The sequence below is a fragment of the Terrapene carolina genome, unplaced genomic scaffold (genome assembly GCF_002925995.2).
Source record: "Terrapene carolina triunguis isolate 2854851 unplaced genomic scaffold, T_m_triunguis-2.0 Scaffold22, whole genome shotgun sequence".
Lineage (NCBI taxonomy): Eukaryota > Metazoa > Chordata > Testudines > Emydidae > Terrapene > Terrapene triunguis.
Window position 1 is genome coordinate 12893785 of NW_020664373.1, and position 16955 is coordinate 12910739.

At 43.6% G+C, this 16955-nt stretch overlaps 1 protein-coding gene across 5 annotated transcripts in view; it reads right to left on the reverse strand.

Moving 5' to 3' along the window:
- Window positions 1-16955, reverse strand: part of LOC112108242 (SH3 domain-containing kinase-binding protein 1) — a 379159-nt gene that overhangs the window by 85007 nt on the left and 277197 nt on the right. For all 5 annotated transcript variants that reach the window (XM_026648747.2, XM_026648750.1, XM_029910794.1 and 2 more), the window contains one exon: window positions 12671-12746. In XM_026648747.2, coding sequence (XP_026504532.1) covers window positions 12671-12746 — 76 coding nt within the window. The remainder of the gene's footprint in view (window positions 1-12670; window positions 12747-16955) is intronic.

The window sequence follows — 16955 nt, forward strand, 5'->3', positions numbered from 1 at the left end:
TTTGCTAGAAGTAGAATAAGATCTCCCCCCCCCCACTTTGTAATCAACTGCCCTGTTGAATGAATGAGGTGTGAATGAGGAAGGCAGGCACCTCCAGACAGCTGCAACCCTTGGAGAGGGGATAGGAGCCAGACCAGATCAGTAGACCAGGTCAGCCACCAACTCAGCGCTCGCCTCCTCAGCTCCCCTCCCCTGCCGCCGGCTCACCTGCCCCCCCGCCACTACCTGCCCGCTCGCCTCCTCAGCCGCCGGCTCACCTGCCCCCCTGCTCGCCTCCTCAGCCCCCCACCCACCCTGGCTCGCCTACTCACCCCCCACCACTGCCCGTTCGCTTGCCTCCTCAGCCCCCCTCCCTCACCCGCCGCTTGCCTATTCACCCCAGTGAGCCCACCTACTCACCCCCTGCGGGCCGCACAGTGAGCCCATGCGGGCCGCATGCGGCCCCCGGGCCACATGTTGTGCAGGCCTGCTCTAGTATCCTGATCTGGCCCGACTCTGGTTCCCAAGTCGTGGTTCTGACCTCTAGTTTGTCTTCTGCTTCTGACCTCCTGATATCCTGACCCAGCCAACTCTTGACTCTGGTCTATTGCGGACTCTGTCTCTGCTAGGTCTGGCCTCCCATGACAGATATATAACTACAAGAGAACCCTCAAACTGCTTTCAAAGAGATATTTAAACACTATGTTGCATATATTATCTTTACATAGGGATGTATTCTTGCTGATATCAATAGCTTTCTCAAGTTCCCACATACAAAACCATTAATGCAGTAAATAAAGATAAAGATACCAACTACACTGTTCATGATTCTCTTCAATGAATTGTATTTTATTCTTGTAGAAAACTGCCCTTTGATTTTCATCATTACTCATCCCTCGAAAAGCTTCTACTAAAACTTCTGCTTTCTCATTATCAGAACATCTAACTATTTTGTCAATCCCAATAAGGCCTGGAATGCGACTCCTCTTGGTCTGAATTCCATTCATTCTTCTAATTTGCCTGTACATTTCTGATGTCTTGGTATCTTTATTTATCTGCCCACAGTACTTTTTCACACGCTCTTTGTTTTTTTTGGTTTTTTTTATGTCTTTGTGCTGTTGCCTTACTTCTTTTACACTTCATTAGATCTTCACTATTGCTTGCATTTTTTGCTTTTTTATAGGTTTTATTCCTTTATTTAACTGCCATTTTGCACTTCTCACTCCACCATGGAAGTGAGGTTTTGTTTTGGGGTACTTCAATATCTTAGGTCTGGCTAGAGTAGCTGCTGCTATTAATCCTTTTACTATATTGTCATTGAAATTCTCTGTCATCATTCACATAAAGCTTTCTTAAAATTCCAGGTGGTTAATCTTCCATTACATTCAACCTTACCTTGCCCTTGAAAAGTAGTATGTATGGGGAAATGATCACTCCCCATTCCTTCTTCCTTATGCGTTTCCCAGTTGTGTCTACGTGCAATATCTGCTGTTATAATTTCCAGGGCTAAGCAAGAAAGATTACCATCTGCTGCATTAAATTGAGTTGGGGTGTCATTGTTTAGAACCACTACATTGTTTTCATCAACAAAACTCTTGAGGGAGTCTGTGTTAAGAAGAAAAAATGTATTTGACTAATTTAAAGTCCATTCCCTAGGCCACATCCTGTGATTTTTAAAATGAAGTGTTTTAACCTGGCCTTTTACTAGGGAGAGGCAATAGAGGGGGACCCTCTCTCGAGCTGCCTCTTATCACTCCAGGTGCAGTCCCAATAGCAGCTCTGGTGTGACTCAGGAATGCCCTGAGCAGCTGCTGTACCTTATCGGCTGCAGCGGCTCAGGAGCTCCCTCAATGGCCATTTGCTGCATCTCCAGGGATGGAGGAGAATGGTTCTGGCTGCTCCATTGCCAGCTTCCCCACCAGGCTCTGGGAGCCCCAGGGAGAATAGAACAGGAGCTCAACTGGCTGTGCCTAATCCCAGAAAAAAACATGGAGTAAAACATGGTTCCCCACTTCCACACAATCACTCAGGGCAGTGGGAAAAGGGAAGAGAATCAGAGAACTAACAGCTCTCTGATTCTCTACCACAGCCTGAGCCCCAGCACAGGTTACAGCAGTCCAGGGGCTGCTTTAAGTTGTATAAACTGGCAATGGTCTCCAAGGAACGATACCCCCGGAGGGGGGGGGGGGGGGGAGCTAGAATGCAACTCACTCCAGCTACTCCCCTCCTCCATGCCCCAGAATCTGTTTGAAAGTACTGAACATAGCTCCTTCCTTGATCTATTTGAAATATGTTTGGCACTCAGGCAAAAAGCCCAGCTTTATTGAAAGAAGAGGGCAAGCAAGTTCCAAAGTTAAGGGTAACTTGGAAACTGCAGCTAGTGCAGAATGTGGATGCCTAATTACTTAGGTTGGTGCATGGGTCATATTTCTTTCACACACCACAGACTGCACTGGCTTGAAATGTATTTCCAGTGGCAATTCTAAGTATTATGTATAAAGCCCTATATCGTTTGGAGTCCCATTTATCTTTAAAGACCAACTTTCTCCTTGTTCTCTTACCAGAGTCTAAAGATCAGACGTGGCATTCAAGCAGACAGTCCACAGATGCGCACATCTAGAGGCCGAAATAGGACAATTCTCCAGGGAAGGTCCATGACTCTGGAGCTTGCGTTCCCCCTCAGTCCAAGTGGAGGCATAATCCTCTTTTTAAGTCTGATCCTGCTTCTTCCTTGTTAGACAACTAGTGTGATACACTGCAATAAACTTACCTCAGTCTGACACAGCACAAGCACTATGCTAGATTTGTACTTGCAGTTTACTTGAAAATTGATTAAAAAACCCCATTCACATACATTTGACTCTGAAAACCAGCTATTTAGCTCTCCACAGGGAGTCTAAATTCACATACCAACTGAGCTGGGTGCACACGCTAATGGAGTTTGGATGGATAAATAAAAACTACAACACAGTCTGAAAGAAGAAGCCTAAAATTAAGTGAGATTAATCCTATTACTGATATAACATGTTTCTATAAATGGAGGAAGAGATGCTAGAGCACAAAAGACCCTGCACCCAATTAAATGAGATAAGACTGCAACTCTGTTGCAAAGACAAACAAACACACCAAACAACTCAAACCCAAATCCAAGGTACAGCAGAATTTAGTTTTACTGCTCAATATCTATACAGATCATTAGAGTCATGATCGAAAACTGGATTACCCAAATAGATTTTTCCACAGAATTTCACCATGTATACTGAGAATATCAGAACACTGCCTCACCACTGTAGAAACAAACAAAACATAACAACCTTGAATAAATTAGAACCTCTCTAATCCAGATTAACTAATCTTTACATTTTATAATGTGTACTAAGAGGTATCTTCTGCCTACTACTCAGGAATATCAGACACAGCATTATAATAAAGTCTCTTATTATACAAAATTTGTTACTTTTACAAAATATAATACATTTACACATATTATGAAACACCATGAAGTACCTGAAAGTAAATTACAATGCATTTTGTGCTACATTATCCATATTTTTCTATTGCATTTATTTACATTCTAAATTGGCAATTTCAATAATTTGCAATAGTTCTCCCAGTTAATTAGCAATGTTCTGCTGTACAGATTTTCAGAATCCAATCTCATATACTTATAATAATGGATAAATATTTCCTAAAACACAACCTTATCACTACAGGCTAACGCCCCTCCCACCAAAAGCAACTCCAACCCACAACAAACACACACCTCCCCACAACGTATTCTATACCAAAAGCATATAAAATATATGGACACCCATCATCAGCATTACCCCCACCAAAACCCAAACACAGCACAATATATCAGTCTTCCCCTACAAAAATCACTCCTATAAACTCATGAGAAACCTTCAATGACATTCCTCCTTGCCCTCTTTTTCTGCTGCCTCCCTATACCCCGAGGACTCTCCCACATATTCTGCCCCCTCAAGCTCTACAGGCTCTTTCACCTCCTCTTTGCCCTTGGAGCCCCGAGGTCCCATCTCTTTCTCCCCCCCAATCTTTGAGGGCCCTTCTTTCACTCTGATGGTTCTCCAGCTCTGAAGTGCTTCCTCCTCCTTGTGTCTCAGATCCCTGAGGACCCTTCCTCCTATCCTTTTATCTCTCTGAAAGTCAGAGGACCCTTTTTTCTTCCCATATTATCCCTCTCAGGGTTCAGAGGGTCCTTTCTACTGTACCCAGACTTAGATCCTTAACTCTTTTTTGCTGCCATGGACTGGTAGAAGCCCTCTGTATTGTCTGCTTGGCTTAATAGCTGACGTTTCTCATGGCTAAATGAGCAAAGGGACCAGAAGGCACAGAGTTTAGTTGCACGCCTGCTGGATTGGCTACTGCCTGCTGCACCCCCTTCTTCTTCATGTCACTAGAGTCACAACAAAGAGAGGGCTCTTAAATTGGACGTGGGGAGAACAGAGAACCAAATATTACTCGGCACCGAGTACTCCTCTTGTGGAATGATCGGCCAATAAAGAGACAGGGGGCTCACTCAGTTGGGCAGAGAGGGTAGAACGGAAGTGAAGCTGCTCCCCATTCTCTGTGTTTGTGGGCTACAACCAGCGTGCAATCTCACACTGCAGCTGCTGCTATGCAACTGAGAGCAAGAAGCACCAACGTTAGCCAAAGAAAGGACGGCTCTGTGGTGGCACGCCAATCTTCCTGCCACTCTGCGGGCCAGCAACGTACTCATAGACTCATAAGTACGGCCATACTGGGTCAGATTAATGGTCCATCTAGCCCAGTATCCTGTCTTGTGACAGTGGCCAATGCAAGGTGCTTCAGAGGGAATGAATAGAACATCATCAAGGTAATCATCAAGTGATCCATTCCCGCCCATTCCCAGCTTCTGACAGAGATTAGGGATGCTTCAGAGCATAGTTTTGCACCCTTGCCCATCCTGGCTTATAGACATTTATTCAGTTCTTTTTTAAACCCTGTTATAGTCTTGGCCTTCACAACATCCTCTGGCAAAGAATTCCACAGTTTCACTGTGCAAAGAAATTCTTTCTTGTTTGTCTTAAACCTGCTGTTTAATTTCATTTGGTGACCCCTAGTTCTTGCGTTATGAGATGGAATAAATAACACTTAGAATCATAGAATATCAGATTTGGAAGGGACTTCGGGAGGTCATCTAGTCCAACCCCCTGCTCAAAGCAGGACCAATCCCCAGATAGATTTTTGCCCCAGATCCCTAAATGGCCCCCTCAAGGATTGAACTCACAACCCTGGGTTTAGCAGGCCAATGCACAATCCACTGAGCTATCCCTGCCCCCCACTTCCTTATGTACTCTCGCCACACCAGTCATGATTTTACAGACGTCTATCATATCCCCCTAAGTTGTCTCTTTTCCATAATGAAAAGTTACAGTCTTATTAATCTCTCCTCATATGGAAGCTGTTCCATACCCCAGTCATTTTTTGTTGCCCTTTTCTGTATTGTTTCCAATTCCAAAATATATTTTTTGAGATGAGGCGATCACATCTGCATGCAGTATTCGAGGTGTGGACATACCATGGATTTATATAGAGGCAATATATTTTCTGTCTTATTATCAATTCCTTTCCCAATGATTCCCAACGTTGATATTTTCAGAGAACTATCTAGAATGACTCCAAGATCTCTTTCTTGAGTGATAATAGGTAATTTAGACCCATCATTTTATTTGTATAGTTGGGATTATGTTTTCCAATGTGCATTACTTTGCATTTATCAACACTGAATTTCATCTGCCATTTTGTTGCCCAGTTTACTTTGGACTTAACTATCTTGAGTAGTTTTGTATCATCTGCAAATTTTTTCACTTCACTGTTTACCCCTTTTTCCAGATCATTTTTGAATATGTTGAACAGTACTAGTCCCAGTACAGACCCCTGGGGGACTTTAAGATCAGAAGGGACCACCACGATCATCTAGTTAGTCTGTCCTCCTGAACACTGCAGGCCACAAAACCTCACCCAACCACTTCTGTAGATCCCTAACCTTTGGCTGAGTTACTGAAGCCCTGAAATCATGATTTAAAGACTTCAAGTTACAGAGAATCCACAATTTACACTACTTTAAATCTGCAGGTGACCTGTGCTGCACGTTGCACAGGAAGGCAAACACCCTGCCCCCGGGTCTCTGCCAATCTGACCCAGGGTAAAATTCCTTCACAACCCCAAATATGGTGATCAGTTAGACCCTGAGCATGTGGTCAAGACCCACCAGCCAGACACCTGGGAAAGAATTCTCTGTAGTAACTCAGAGCCCTCCCCATCTAGTATCCCATCACTGGCCATTGGAGATATTTGCTTCTAGCAGTCGCAGATCAGATACATTACACTATTGGCAGTCTCATCATTCCATCCCCTCTAAGCACCCTGTGGCAGTGAGCATACTAGGATCCAAATCGTGAATCCAAGAGACCTCTCTCAGTTTGGAGCTGGATCAGTGGATTGTGCCTTAAGCTACCCCTTTGCAAGTGAGTGGAAGTGTCTGTTGTGTTTAGCACCTATAGGCTCCAGTCAGGACTGGGGCCCCATTGTATTAGGTGTTGCATTGAAAACACAGCAAAGAGGAAAGAGAAATTAAGCTAAACTCCAAGATGGAGTGGATGAATGCTGGTACCTAGCATTCTTGAGGAACATTTAGTAACAGCCTGGGACTGAAGACTTTTTGGATTTATGGCTAATCCAGCTTTCTTGTGGCAGCTTCTCAAAAAACAAAGAAAATTCTCCTGCCTAATACAACTTCCGAAACCTTAAAAGTACCCATGAGAACTGTTCAGCTGTTTCTACTTTTCTATTTTTACTTATACCTAGTAGGCTGGAAATAATGGCATAAACATGAGATTATTATTTAGGCATGCAAATAGTAGGTATTCACACTGATCCATAAATGCTATAGGACTATACAATTAGTTTATACAGCTTTCTAAACTGAGACTTATTCAGGAAGTTATGCAATGTAGGTACTGTGGGAAATTCTGGATGCATTGTAATAAAGAAAAAGAGGCACCAGACGTAGAGCATAAGAGAATACCCAGAATGCCATAGAACAATTCTTTTGGAATAACTTTCTTAACATGGAGAACATTGGCTCATATGCCTATGGTTCGACTATTACAGATGAAGTTTATTATTACAAAAATATTTCTCTCATATAATATTGGATATTTTTAAAAAATCTTGTTAAAAATAGTTAAGGATATAGAGGTAAATGGTAATTGGGATAAAGTACAATATGGTTTTACAAAATGTAGATTGTGCCAGACCAACCTGATCTCTTTCTTTGAAAAGATAACTGGTTTTCTAGACAAAGGAAATGCAGTAAATCTAATCTACCTGGATTTCAGTAAAACATCTGATATGGTTCCAAATGGGAAATTATTAGTTAAATTAGAGAAGATGGAGATTAATACACGAGTTGAAAGGTGGGTAAGGAACTGGTTAACCTGCCTACAGCAGGTAATGCTGAAAGGTGAACTGTCAGACTGGAGGGAGGTTACTAGTGGAGTTCCACATAGATCAGTCTTGGGACCAATCTTATTTAACATTTTCATTAATGACCTTGGCACAAAAAGCAGGAATGTGCTGATAAAAGCTGAGGATGACACAAAGTTGGGAGGTATTGCCAATACTGAGGAGGACCAGAATACAGTAAAACCTGCCAAGAGCTAACCACTCATGGAAGTTAGCAAAAGTGGTCGCTTGTAAGCGGTGGACTCTCTTCAAAGGTTTGCTGCCTTCAGAGCTGGGCAACCAGAGAGCAGTGGCTGCTGGCCAGGTACCTGCAAGCAGCAGAACAGAAGTAAGGAAGATCATGTGTCCTACAGGTTTGTTTTTATGGATGAAGAAAGAAAATATAGTTGCTGGTCGCAGATGACAGGTGGTCACTCTTCACAGTTAAATTATAGGGGAAAAACATTCTGTGGCCTCTGCAGGTAGTTACTTGTGATAGGTGGTCTCTCTTCAGAAGTGGTCGCTAAGGCACATTTTATTGTATCACACAAGAAGTTCTGGATGACCTTGAAAACTGGACTAATAGAAATGGGATGAAATTAAATAGTGCAAAGTCATGCACTTAGGGACTAACAACGAGAATTTTTACTATAAACTGGGGATTTATCAGTTGAAAGGGAGAGGAGGAGAAAAACCTGGGTGTACTGGTTGATCACAGGATGACTATGAGCCACCAATGTGATGTGGCCATGAAAAAGGCTAATACAGTCCTAGGATGCATCAGGTGAGGTATTTCTAGTAGAGATAGGGAAGTGTTATTGCCATTATAAAAGGCACTGGTGAGACCTTATCTGGAATACGGTATGCAATTTTTGTCTCCCATGTTTAAGAAAAATGAATTCAAACTGAAACGGGTGCAGAGAAGGGATACTAGAATGATCAGAAGAATGGAGAACCCACCTTAAGAGAAGAGAGTTAAGGAACTCGGCTTGTTTAGCCTAACCAACTGAAGGCTAAGGGGAAATATGGTTGCTTTCTGTAAATACAGCAGAGGGATAAACAACAGAGGGAGAGGAGTTATTTAAGTTAAGGGTCAGTGTGGGCAAAAGAAAAAAGGATATAAACTGTCTATCAACAAGCTTAGGCTTGAAAGTAGGTGAAGGTTTCACCATGAACAGCCTTCAAAGGGGCAAAACACCTACCTAGTTTCAAGACTCAGCTAGGTAAGTTTATGGAGGGGATGGTATGATGAGATTGCCTACCATGGCTTGTGGCCCATCTGTGATTGCTAGTAGCAAGTATGTCCAACAGCCAGAGATGGGGCAATTGATGGAAAGGGCTCTGAGTTACTATAATGAATTCTTTCTTGGGTGTCTGGCTGGAGGGTCTTGCCCACATGCTCAAGGTCTAACTGATCACCAGGAATTTTCTTCCAGGTCAGATTGGCAATGCCCATGGGTGTTTTTTGCTCTCTTCTACAGCATGGGTCACTTGCTGGTTTGAACTGGAGTAAATGGTGGATTCTCTGTCACTTGAAGTCTTTAAATCATGATTTAAGGACTTCAGTAACTCAGCCAGAGGTTAGGGGTCTATTACAGGAGTGTGTGGGTGAGCTTCTGTGGCCTGAAATGTACAAGAGGTCAGACTGGATGATCACGATGGTCCCTTCTGGCCTAAAAGTCAATGCATGCCTCAGTCCCCTGTCTCCCAAGCAAGAGTACAGACTCTAAAAAGGTTCAAATGGAGCCTGTAGGTTCCAGCATGGATAAAATGTCCTAATTCAACAAAGTTTGGGGAAAATTCAGAGGTTCTGTGTGGGGTCAAAAATCTGGGTGTAAATGGGAATGTTGTGTAATTTATTCCATTTTGATATTTTGCAAGAATCTGCTCATCCCATCAGTTTTGGACACACATAAGAAATTGAGTATTTGCACACAGAGCGGATGAAAGAGGGATACAGAAGAAAGAGAGGATGTTTCTGGCCAAAAAAATCAGAGTGTCAAAGGAATATTCCAGGGAAGTGTAAGCAGCACCATTCAACCAGGGACTAAGGTTAATCTTAGTATAAGAGGGTGCCACTCTCCTATTGCCTTTGATTCGGAATTGCACCTGCTTACTCCAGGGGAAGCATGAAACCCAAGAGTGTTGGGAAAGTCCACTCAGGTGTATATTAAAGTAGGAGGACTGCTTCATATTACATTAATGTTAATAGGTTTTTAGCTGCTTTCTCCGTCTCAGAATTTTTGCAGTGGAATTTACTGCTTGTATGGCCTCTTCCTGGTCAGCTCCAGCCCTTTTTCCTGCTACAACTCCCTTTCTTCCTCTTCCTCCTCCTCCTCCTCAGTGTACAAACTATACCCAGTTTGCAGGCTAAAATAATGGCAAGTTGGTGCACGTTGCCCTATTTTGTTACTTACCATGATTTTCTTATCAGCTTACATCCGACAACTAACTTTCACCATCTCTGTACTTTGCTTCTAAGTATTTCTATAAGTTCAGTATTGTCTGTATGATACCTGCATTAAGAGATGCTATGTCCCAAGGACCAAAAAGTGCATAAAATATTCGGGAGGAAGACCAGACATGCATTAAATGTCAGGGTGTCAGCACATTTAGAAAGAGGTCAGAGAGCAATGAAAATTATTAAGGAAAGCAACACATAATGAAAAACTATAAGAAATTAAATATATATAGAGTGTCTAAACGATTACTAAAGTTTGGGAGAAAATGTTTGTGACACTGCACCACATATTCTTCATAGTGATATTATGATATGATTATGACTGAATTATGATGTATTTTATGCAAGATACGTCATTTGAGGTGTCATTGGAAAAGTTATGATTTGCTGAATATGAGTATCCTATTCGTATGCATGTATCATTTTTGTATCTGGAGTTATGAATATTGACTATATATCTATATTTCAAATGTAGTTACACCTAGGTAACACCCACTAGACAAGATGCTTTCAGTCTAGACAGTGGGTTGGGAAGGGCCTATTCAGGGCAGTGGGCCATTAGGAAAAAACAATAGGCCTTAGGAGAAGCTTATTTACCACCTGGTGATGAGTCTTCCTGAGAACACTCCAAACAGCCTGTGAGTAATGGCTGCTATGACCCTACAAGGACATGTGCTCAGATCACATGATGCTGGACTCCTTGGATGTCGGTATTTTTCCACAGACTGGTTTGGGAACCATGCTTTGAAACAAAGGGTTCCCACCATATGCAAAAGTGATATAAGGCAGGGAATGACATCATCTGGTGTTCTTCACTCCCCACACAAGACGACTCCTGGAAACACCTGAGGAACAAAGACTGAACTGGGAGAAGTGCTGGACCCAGGATAAAGGGATTTCTAGCCTGCGAATGAAACACCTGGGGATTCCAAGCTGTAAAACAAGTGCAGCTTTCCCCTTAAGAATCTGTAGCCTGCTTGTATCATCTTTTAGAGTGAGAATTTGCTAATTCATATCCAATCAATTTAGTATATTAAGCTTAGTTTGTGTTTTTTGTTTATTTGCTAGGTAATCTGCTTCGATCTGTTTGCTATCACTTATACTCACTTAACATCTATCTTTTGTAGTTAATAAACTTGTTTTTGCTTTATCTAAACCAGTGAGTTGGTGTAAAGTGTATGGGAATCTTAGCTCAAGGGCAAAGACTGTTGCATATTCCTCTTCGCATTGAGGGGGGGGTGAACTTTCTGAGCTTACACTGTACAGTTCCCTGTGCAGAGCAAGACAGTATAATTTTGGGCTTATTCTCCAGAGGGGCTGCGTGCCTGGGGAGTTGGGAGTTGCCTTAGCTGTAGCCTTTCCATTGTTGGTTCATTGCAGAAGCTGGACAGAGAGCCTGCATGTAACTGCAGCTAGGTGTGGCCCTACCTATATGTGTGCTGGTGAAAGTGCAGGCTGGAGGGCTTTGCAGCTTGTCATAGCAATACAGTGTGAGAGGGAGCCCAGGCTTGTGGGTCGGGGGGCTCAGTGGTATCCCAGTCCCAGGAGGTACCGCGGGGGGAACCCGTCACAGTGTTAACTACCCACAAGAATCTGAAGGGTAGAAACTTCAAGAGGGAGAGAAATTGTGTTGGCAGTTCAAGTGATATAAATGAGTCATTACATGAAATAAGACATAGGAAAATGTAATCTACAAATTAGGAACAATTTCCTAACAGGGAGATCTTTTCAGGTTATGGACCAGACTCCAAAAGGGAAGCAGTGGAAAAATCATTTTTTGGTTCATTTAAAACTGAAAAATAATTGAGTAATAATGCTGAACTGCATATGTATTGAAAGGTCTTTTCCAGCTCTAATTTCTATGAGCCATATTCTCCTATCCATTCTACATTACAGATTTCTTATCAGCTGTGGAGATCTCTGTTGGTATCAAGGGAGTAAATGGAGAATGTGTAATAAAGAGCCTCAAGTGTAGATCAGAGAGGAGAATTTTGACCTAGAAATACTAAGTTTCACTTTCTAATCAATTTCTTTGCTGATTCAGGCTTTATTTTCCCCCTTAGTTCTGTCTACCTCCCCTTAGGTCCCAACACATTTAATTATAATTTTTATAAAAAAAATAACAAGACTAAAGCAGGAGTGGTTTGTGTTTAATTTGCTTTGTATGATAGTTAAATATGTCTCCATTGGACAAAGCAGTGATCTTCCTAAGAAGCTTAATTATTACTTTTATCCCTTTTTAGGTACCTATGATTTATACACACTAAGACGCTCATACTTTGTTGGATTTTTTGTTTCTTACATAAACTCTACCACCCGATGGAACTGTTTACAGCTAAACACAAAAAGCAAAAATAGGAAGGGTGTTACTATTAGGGCATTGTCTACGACACACCTATACGTTGCAGTTTGAAGCTTGATCACATTCAAATCTGATTAATCTATAAGTGCCTTCAGCCTGAGGGTGAATGATGTAATTTTATTTGATTTTGGTGGCAGAGAGTTGGGGGTAAAATATCAGGGCAAAAACAATTCAAAAGCTTCTTAGAAACAAAGTGGCTTGTCTAAACATTGCCAACTCAAAAGCTCCATGCAAAATATATTTGTAGTCTTGGTTTTATTATTTTTCAGACATACAGAAAATTGCTCATAACAAAACCTAAGAAAAAAATATTCAACACTTCCCAAAAGGCTCAAGCTCTGAGTGCAAATGAGGAAAAAACAAACAGTGAGACCTACTCTTGGTTCTGCTGTCCATTTCTATTTTCGTTGGCTCTTGAGCTGCTGTAGCTGGAGGTAATTTCTTCCCAACAGTCTGAAATAAATAAATTATTCCTCTTTAAAACCTTTATTTTCCCAGTTAAAGCTTTAGCAACAGTGCAGAAATCATGAGCAAGAAAAAAAAAGGGGGGGGGGGGAAATTACATTAAAGGGACAACTCCAAATCTAGTCAGTTTGCAGGGGGCAAAGTGGGGAGAAAAAAGAAAAAGGTAAAAAGATTTCAAGGTAGTACTCCTACCCTAAATGCCTCTGCCAATTTTTGTGTGATTTTACAGTCACATTTTCCTGTTTTTAAAAATATTTTCCTCTTCAATGTTGCTGTATGAAAGACCCACAGAAACAAGATAGGTAAATGGATTATACAGGGAAACTGACTATTATGAAGTGCTGCCAAACGAAGAAACAATGTGGGGGGGAAAAAACGAAAAAAATTCCTCCAATTTCCTTCTATCATAATAGTATTAGGTGTAACAAGTAACAATAGGAGGTAAATAAATTTCAGACATAAATGTGCTTTTTAAGTTGACAGTGTCCCTTTTTGTCATTTTAAGTACATATATTATCTAGTTCACCAAGCAGTATAATAATGTATCATCAGTATTAGACAGCTAAGTTGAAGAAACAGTATGCACACACTGCACAAACATTTTTCTTCACTGAGGCCTGGTCTACACTGGGGGGAAGGGGAGATTGATCTAAGTTACGCAACTTCAGCTATGTGAATTAGGTAGCTGAAGTCGATGTACTTAGATCTACTTACCGTGGTGTCTTCACTGTGGTAGGTTGACTGCTGACGCTCCCCCGTCGACTCCGCCTATTGTTTCTCGCTCCGGTGGAGTACCGGAGTCGACGGGAGAGCGCTCAGCAGTCAATTTATCGTGTCTTCACTAGACACAATAAATCAACCCCCGCTGGATCGATCACTCTGGAGATAAGTGTAGACATGCCCTGACAGTGATCTTTGTATATGTCCATTTTTAAAATTTTAATTTTGTAAATATATTATTCTAACCCACAACAAAATTATGCTCCTGGAAAGCCTGGTAATATCTGTGGTCAAGGACCTGGCTATTTTTATTGTTTGTATAACCATGGCACCTAGGAGCCCCCAGTCATGGGCCAGAACCCCACTGTGCTAGGTCAGTGGTTCTCAACCTATTTACCATTGTGGGCCACAGGTTGAGAAACACTGTGCCAGACACACACTGGCCTGGCCAACCCTGTGCTGCCAGAGTGCCCCTTCCCTTTGGGGGAAGACCCGTGCCATGCGCCACACCGACTCCCTGCCCAGTGCCCCCCAACTCCCTATGCCCAGCGCTCCTCTGCCCAGAGACACCCCCCTCAGATCCCTATGACCACACTGACCCCCTGCTAAGACTCCCCACAGATCCATATGCCCAGCACCTCCTCCCCCCTCACCGAGAGACCTCTCCACAGAGTGGAGCCGGGGCCCCGGACGCAGGGCCGGCAGCAGAGCTCTGCGTAAAACCTAGGGGTGCTGTAGGACCCCCCCAACCCTCTAGTTCCTGTGCCTAGGCTGCCCAGCATCCCCCACAAGACCCCCACTGCCCCACATACCCTCACTTCCCAGAACCCCCCTAGATCCGTCCCCGAGACCCACTCTCCCACACCCTGCCCAGCCCCCCAGCCACACTCACCGACCCTGCTGGGAGATGACTGTGTTTGCCGGGCTGAGCTGGCAGCGCAGCCAAGGATCGCGCTGGTCCCTGGGGAGCGGTGCGAATAGCCATGCTGGAGCAGGAGTGGGACCCGCACACGCTGAGCTCCCTCAGGACCCACTTGCCTGGCAGGGCCCCCTGCATTGGACTGCTCAGTTCTTTCCCTGCCACAGAGGGCTGCTTAGCCTTCGCTGCTGGCAAAAGTGCTCCAGCAGGGCTGCCTGCCGCCATCTCCCCATCAGCCAGCCCCACACCCTGCCAGACTGGAGGAGCAGCAAGCTTTGCAATTTTTTTTAGAGCATAGCTGGGACGCAGCTGTGTGCTAATTGGGCCGCAGGTTGAGAACCACTGTGGTAGGTGCTGCACAAAGACAGAACAAAAAGACAGTCTCTTCCCCAAAGAACTTTCAGTCTAACTATACGACGAGACAACAGATGGATGTAGACAGATGGGGAAGTAAAAGTAAAACAAGAGACAATATTGGTTAGCAAGGCAGGCAGTGATATTAGTGTACCAACAGCTTAACCATTTTTTATAGGCCTTATGGAGAGTTTTGAGGAGGGATTTGAAGGAGGCTAATGAGGTAGTTTGTGGATGTTTAAGGAGAGCTCCTCTTACACATGAAGGGCAGCATGGGAGAAAACACAAAGGTGCTTGTTTGAAAATTTAACAAGTGGGGCAATGGAGGCTGGCATCCTGGGCTGATCGGAGCCAGGAGTTAACATTTTGACACTGAATGAGAGATGCTAGTTAGGGTGGGGATAGGCCATGAAGGGTCTTTGAAGTAAAGACAAACAAGCTTGTGTTTGATGCAATAGAGCGGGGACTCAAAGAGAGGGTTGATATTTCTTAAGTGGCAGGCTAGGAAAATGATCTTTGTAGGAACATTCTGAATAGATATTAGTGAGGCAAAACTGCATTTGTCAAGGCCAGAGAAAAGGATATTGCAGTAACCAAAATGATGATAGACTGGACGAGAGTTTTATCTGTATGGATGGATAGGAAAAGTCGTATCTTAGAGATGTTATGCAGAAAGGATTTGCAAGATTTAGACATAACCTGGATACAAGAAAATAGAGAGGTCTAAGTTGAAGATGATGCCCAGGTTACTGGCCCGAGTGCCAAGCAGGATGGTGGTATTGTCCACACAGTGACTGAGAAAGGAAGTGGTGGGGAGGACTTGGGCGGAGTGCGGGGGGAATTAAGAGCCGGGTTTGGCCATGTTGTACTAGAGCTGATAGCGAGACATTCATGAGGAGATGTCAGAGAGACGGGTTGAGATTTTAGGTCTGGAGTAGAGAAGTAGATCTGTCAGTCACCAGCACAGAGTTGGTAATTGAATTTGTTTGTGGGTGAGATTATTCAGTCATAAGGTGAAGAAGGAGAAGAGAAGGGGACCAAGGACAGAGCCCTGTGGAACCTCCACGGAAGGATGAGGTGGATTCGCCAAAGGATACACTGAAGGATCAATTAGAGAGGTAGGATCGGAACCAGGAGAGGACAGTCACAAAAGCCAAGGGAGGAAAACATTTCAAGAAGAAGAGCATGGTTGCCTGTGAGGAAGGCGGCTGACAGGCCAAGCAGGATGAGGAGGGACTGCTAGTTCTGAGATTTGGCTAGGACAAGTTCATTAGAGACTTTGGCAAGAGCAGTCTCAGTGCAATTCAAGGCAGAAGATGGGAGTAAAAACAACGAGGAGTCCTTGTGGCACCTTAGAGACTAACAAATGTATTTGGGCATAAGCTTTCGTGGGATATAACCCACTTCATCAGATGCATGGAGTGGAAAATACAGTAAGCAGGTATAAATATACAGCACATGAAAAGATGGGAGTTGCCTTACCAAGTGGGGGGTCAGTGCTAATGAGGCCAATTCAATTAGGGTGGATGTAGCCCATTCACAACAGTTGACAAGAGGGGGTGAATATCAAAAGAGGGAAAATTACTTTTTGTAGTGCTAACAAGGCCAATTCAATCAAAGTGGATGTGGCCCATTCCCAGCAGTTGACAAGAAAGTGCGAGTATCAACAGAGGGAAAATTATTTTTTGTAGTGACCCAGCCACTCCCAGTCTTTATTGAGGCCTAATTTGATGGTGTCAAGTTTGCAGACAGCAGACATCAATAGTAGACAATGCATTCAATGGGCTGAGAGATTAAAGGGAGAAAGGAGATGGAGTGGTAGTTGGAGAGGCAAGTGGGGTCAAGAGTGGCTACATACCTCCCCACACACTTGGAACAGTATATATTCCCATATCAAAAACTCACCTATGTTTCTGGATCAAAAACAGGTTGGCGCTATATTGGAGCACATGCTTTAAATCAGAGGTGCTGACTTTGTGATTTCCCCCGGGATGCTGGACCCCCTCTCTGCCCCTTTCCCCAAGCCACCACCTCCTTCCTCAAGCCCCTGCCCTGCCTCGTCCCGCCCCCGCTCCGCCTCTTCCTGCCCCCACTGAGCCTCCTGCATGCCACTGAACAGCAGATCGCTGGGGGTAGGGGGAGGAGAGAAGGGGAGGGGAGCTGATCCGCGGGGCTTCCGGTGGGTGCTGAGCTATTTTTTTCCC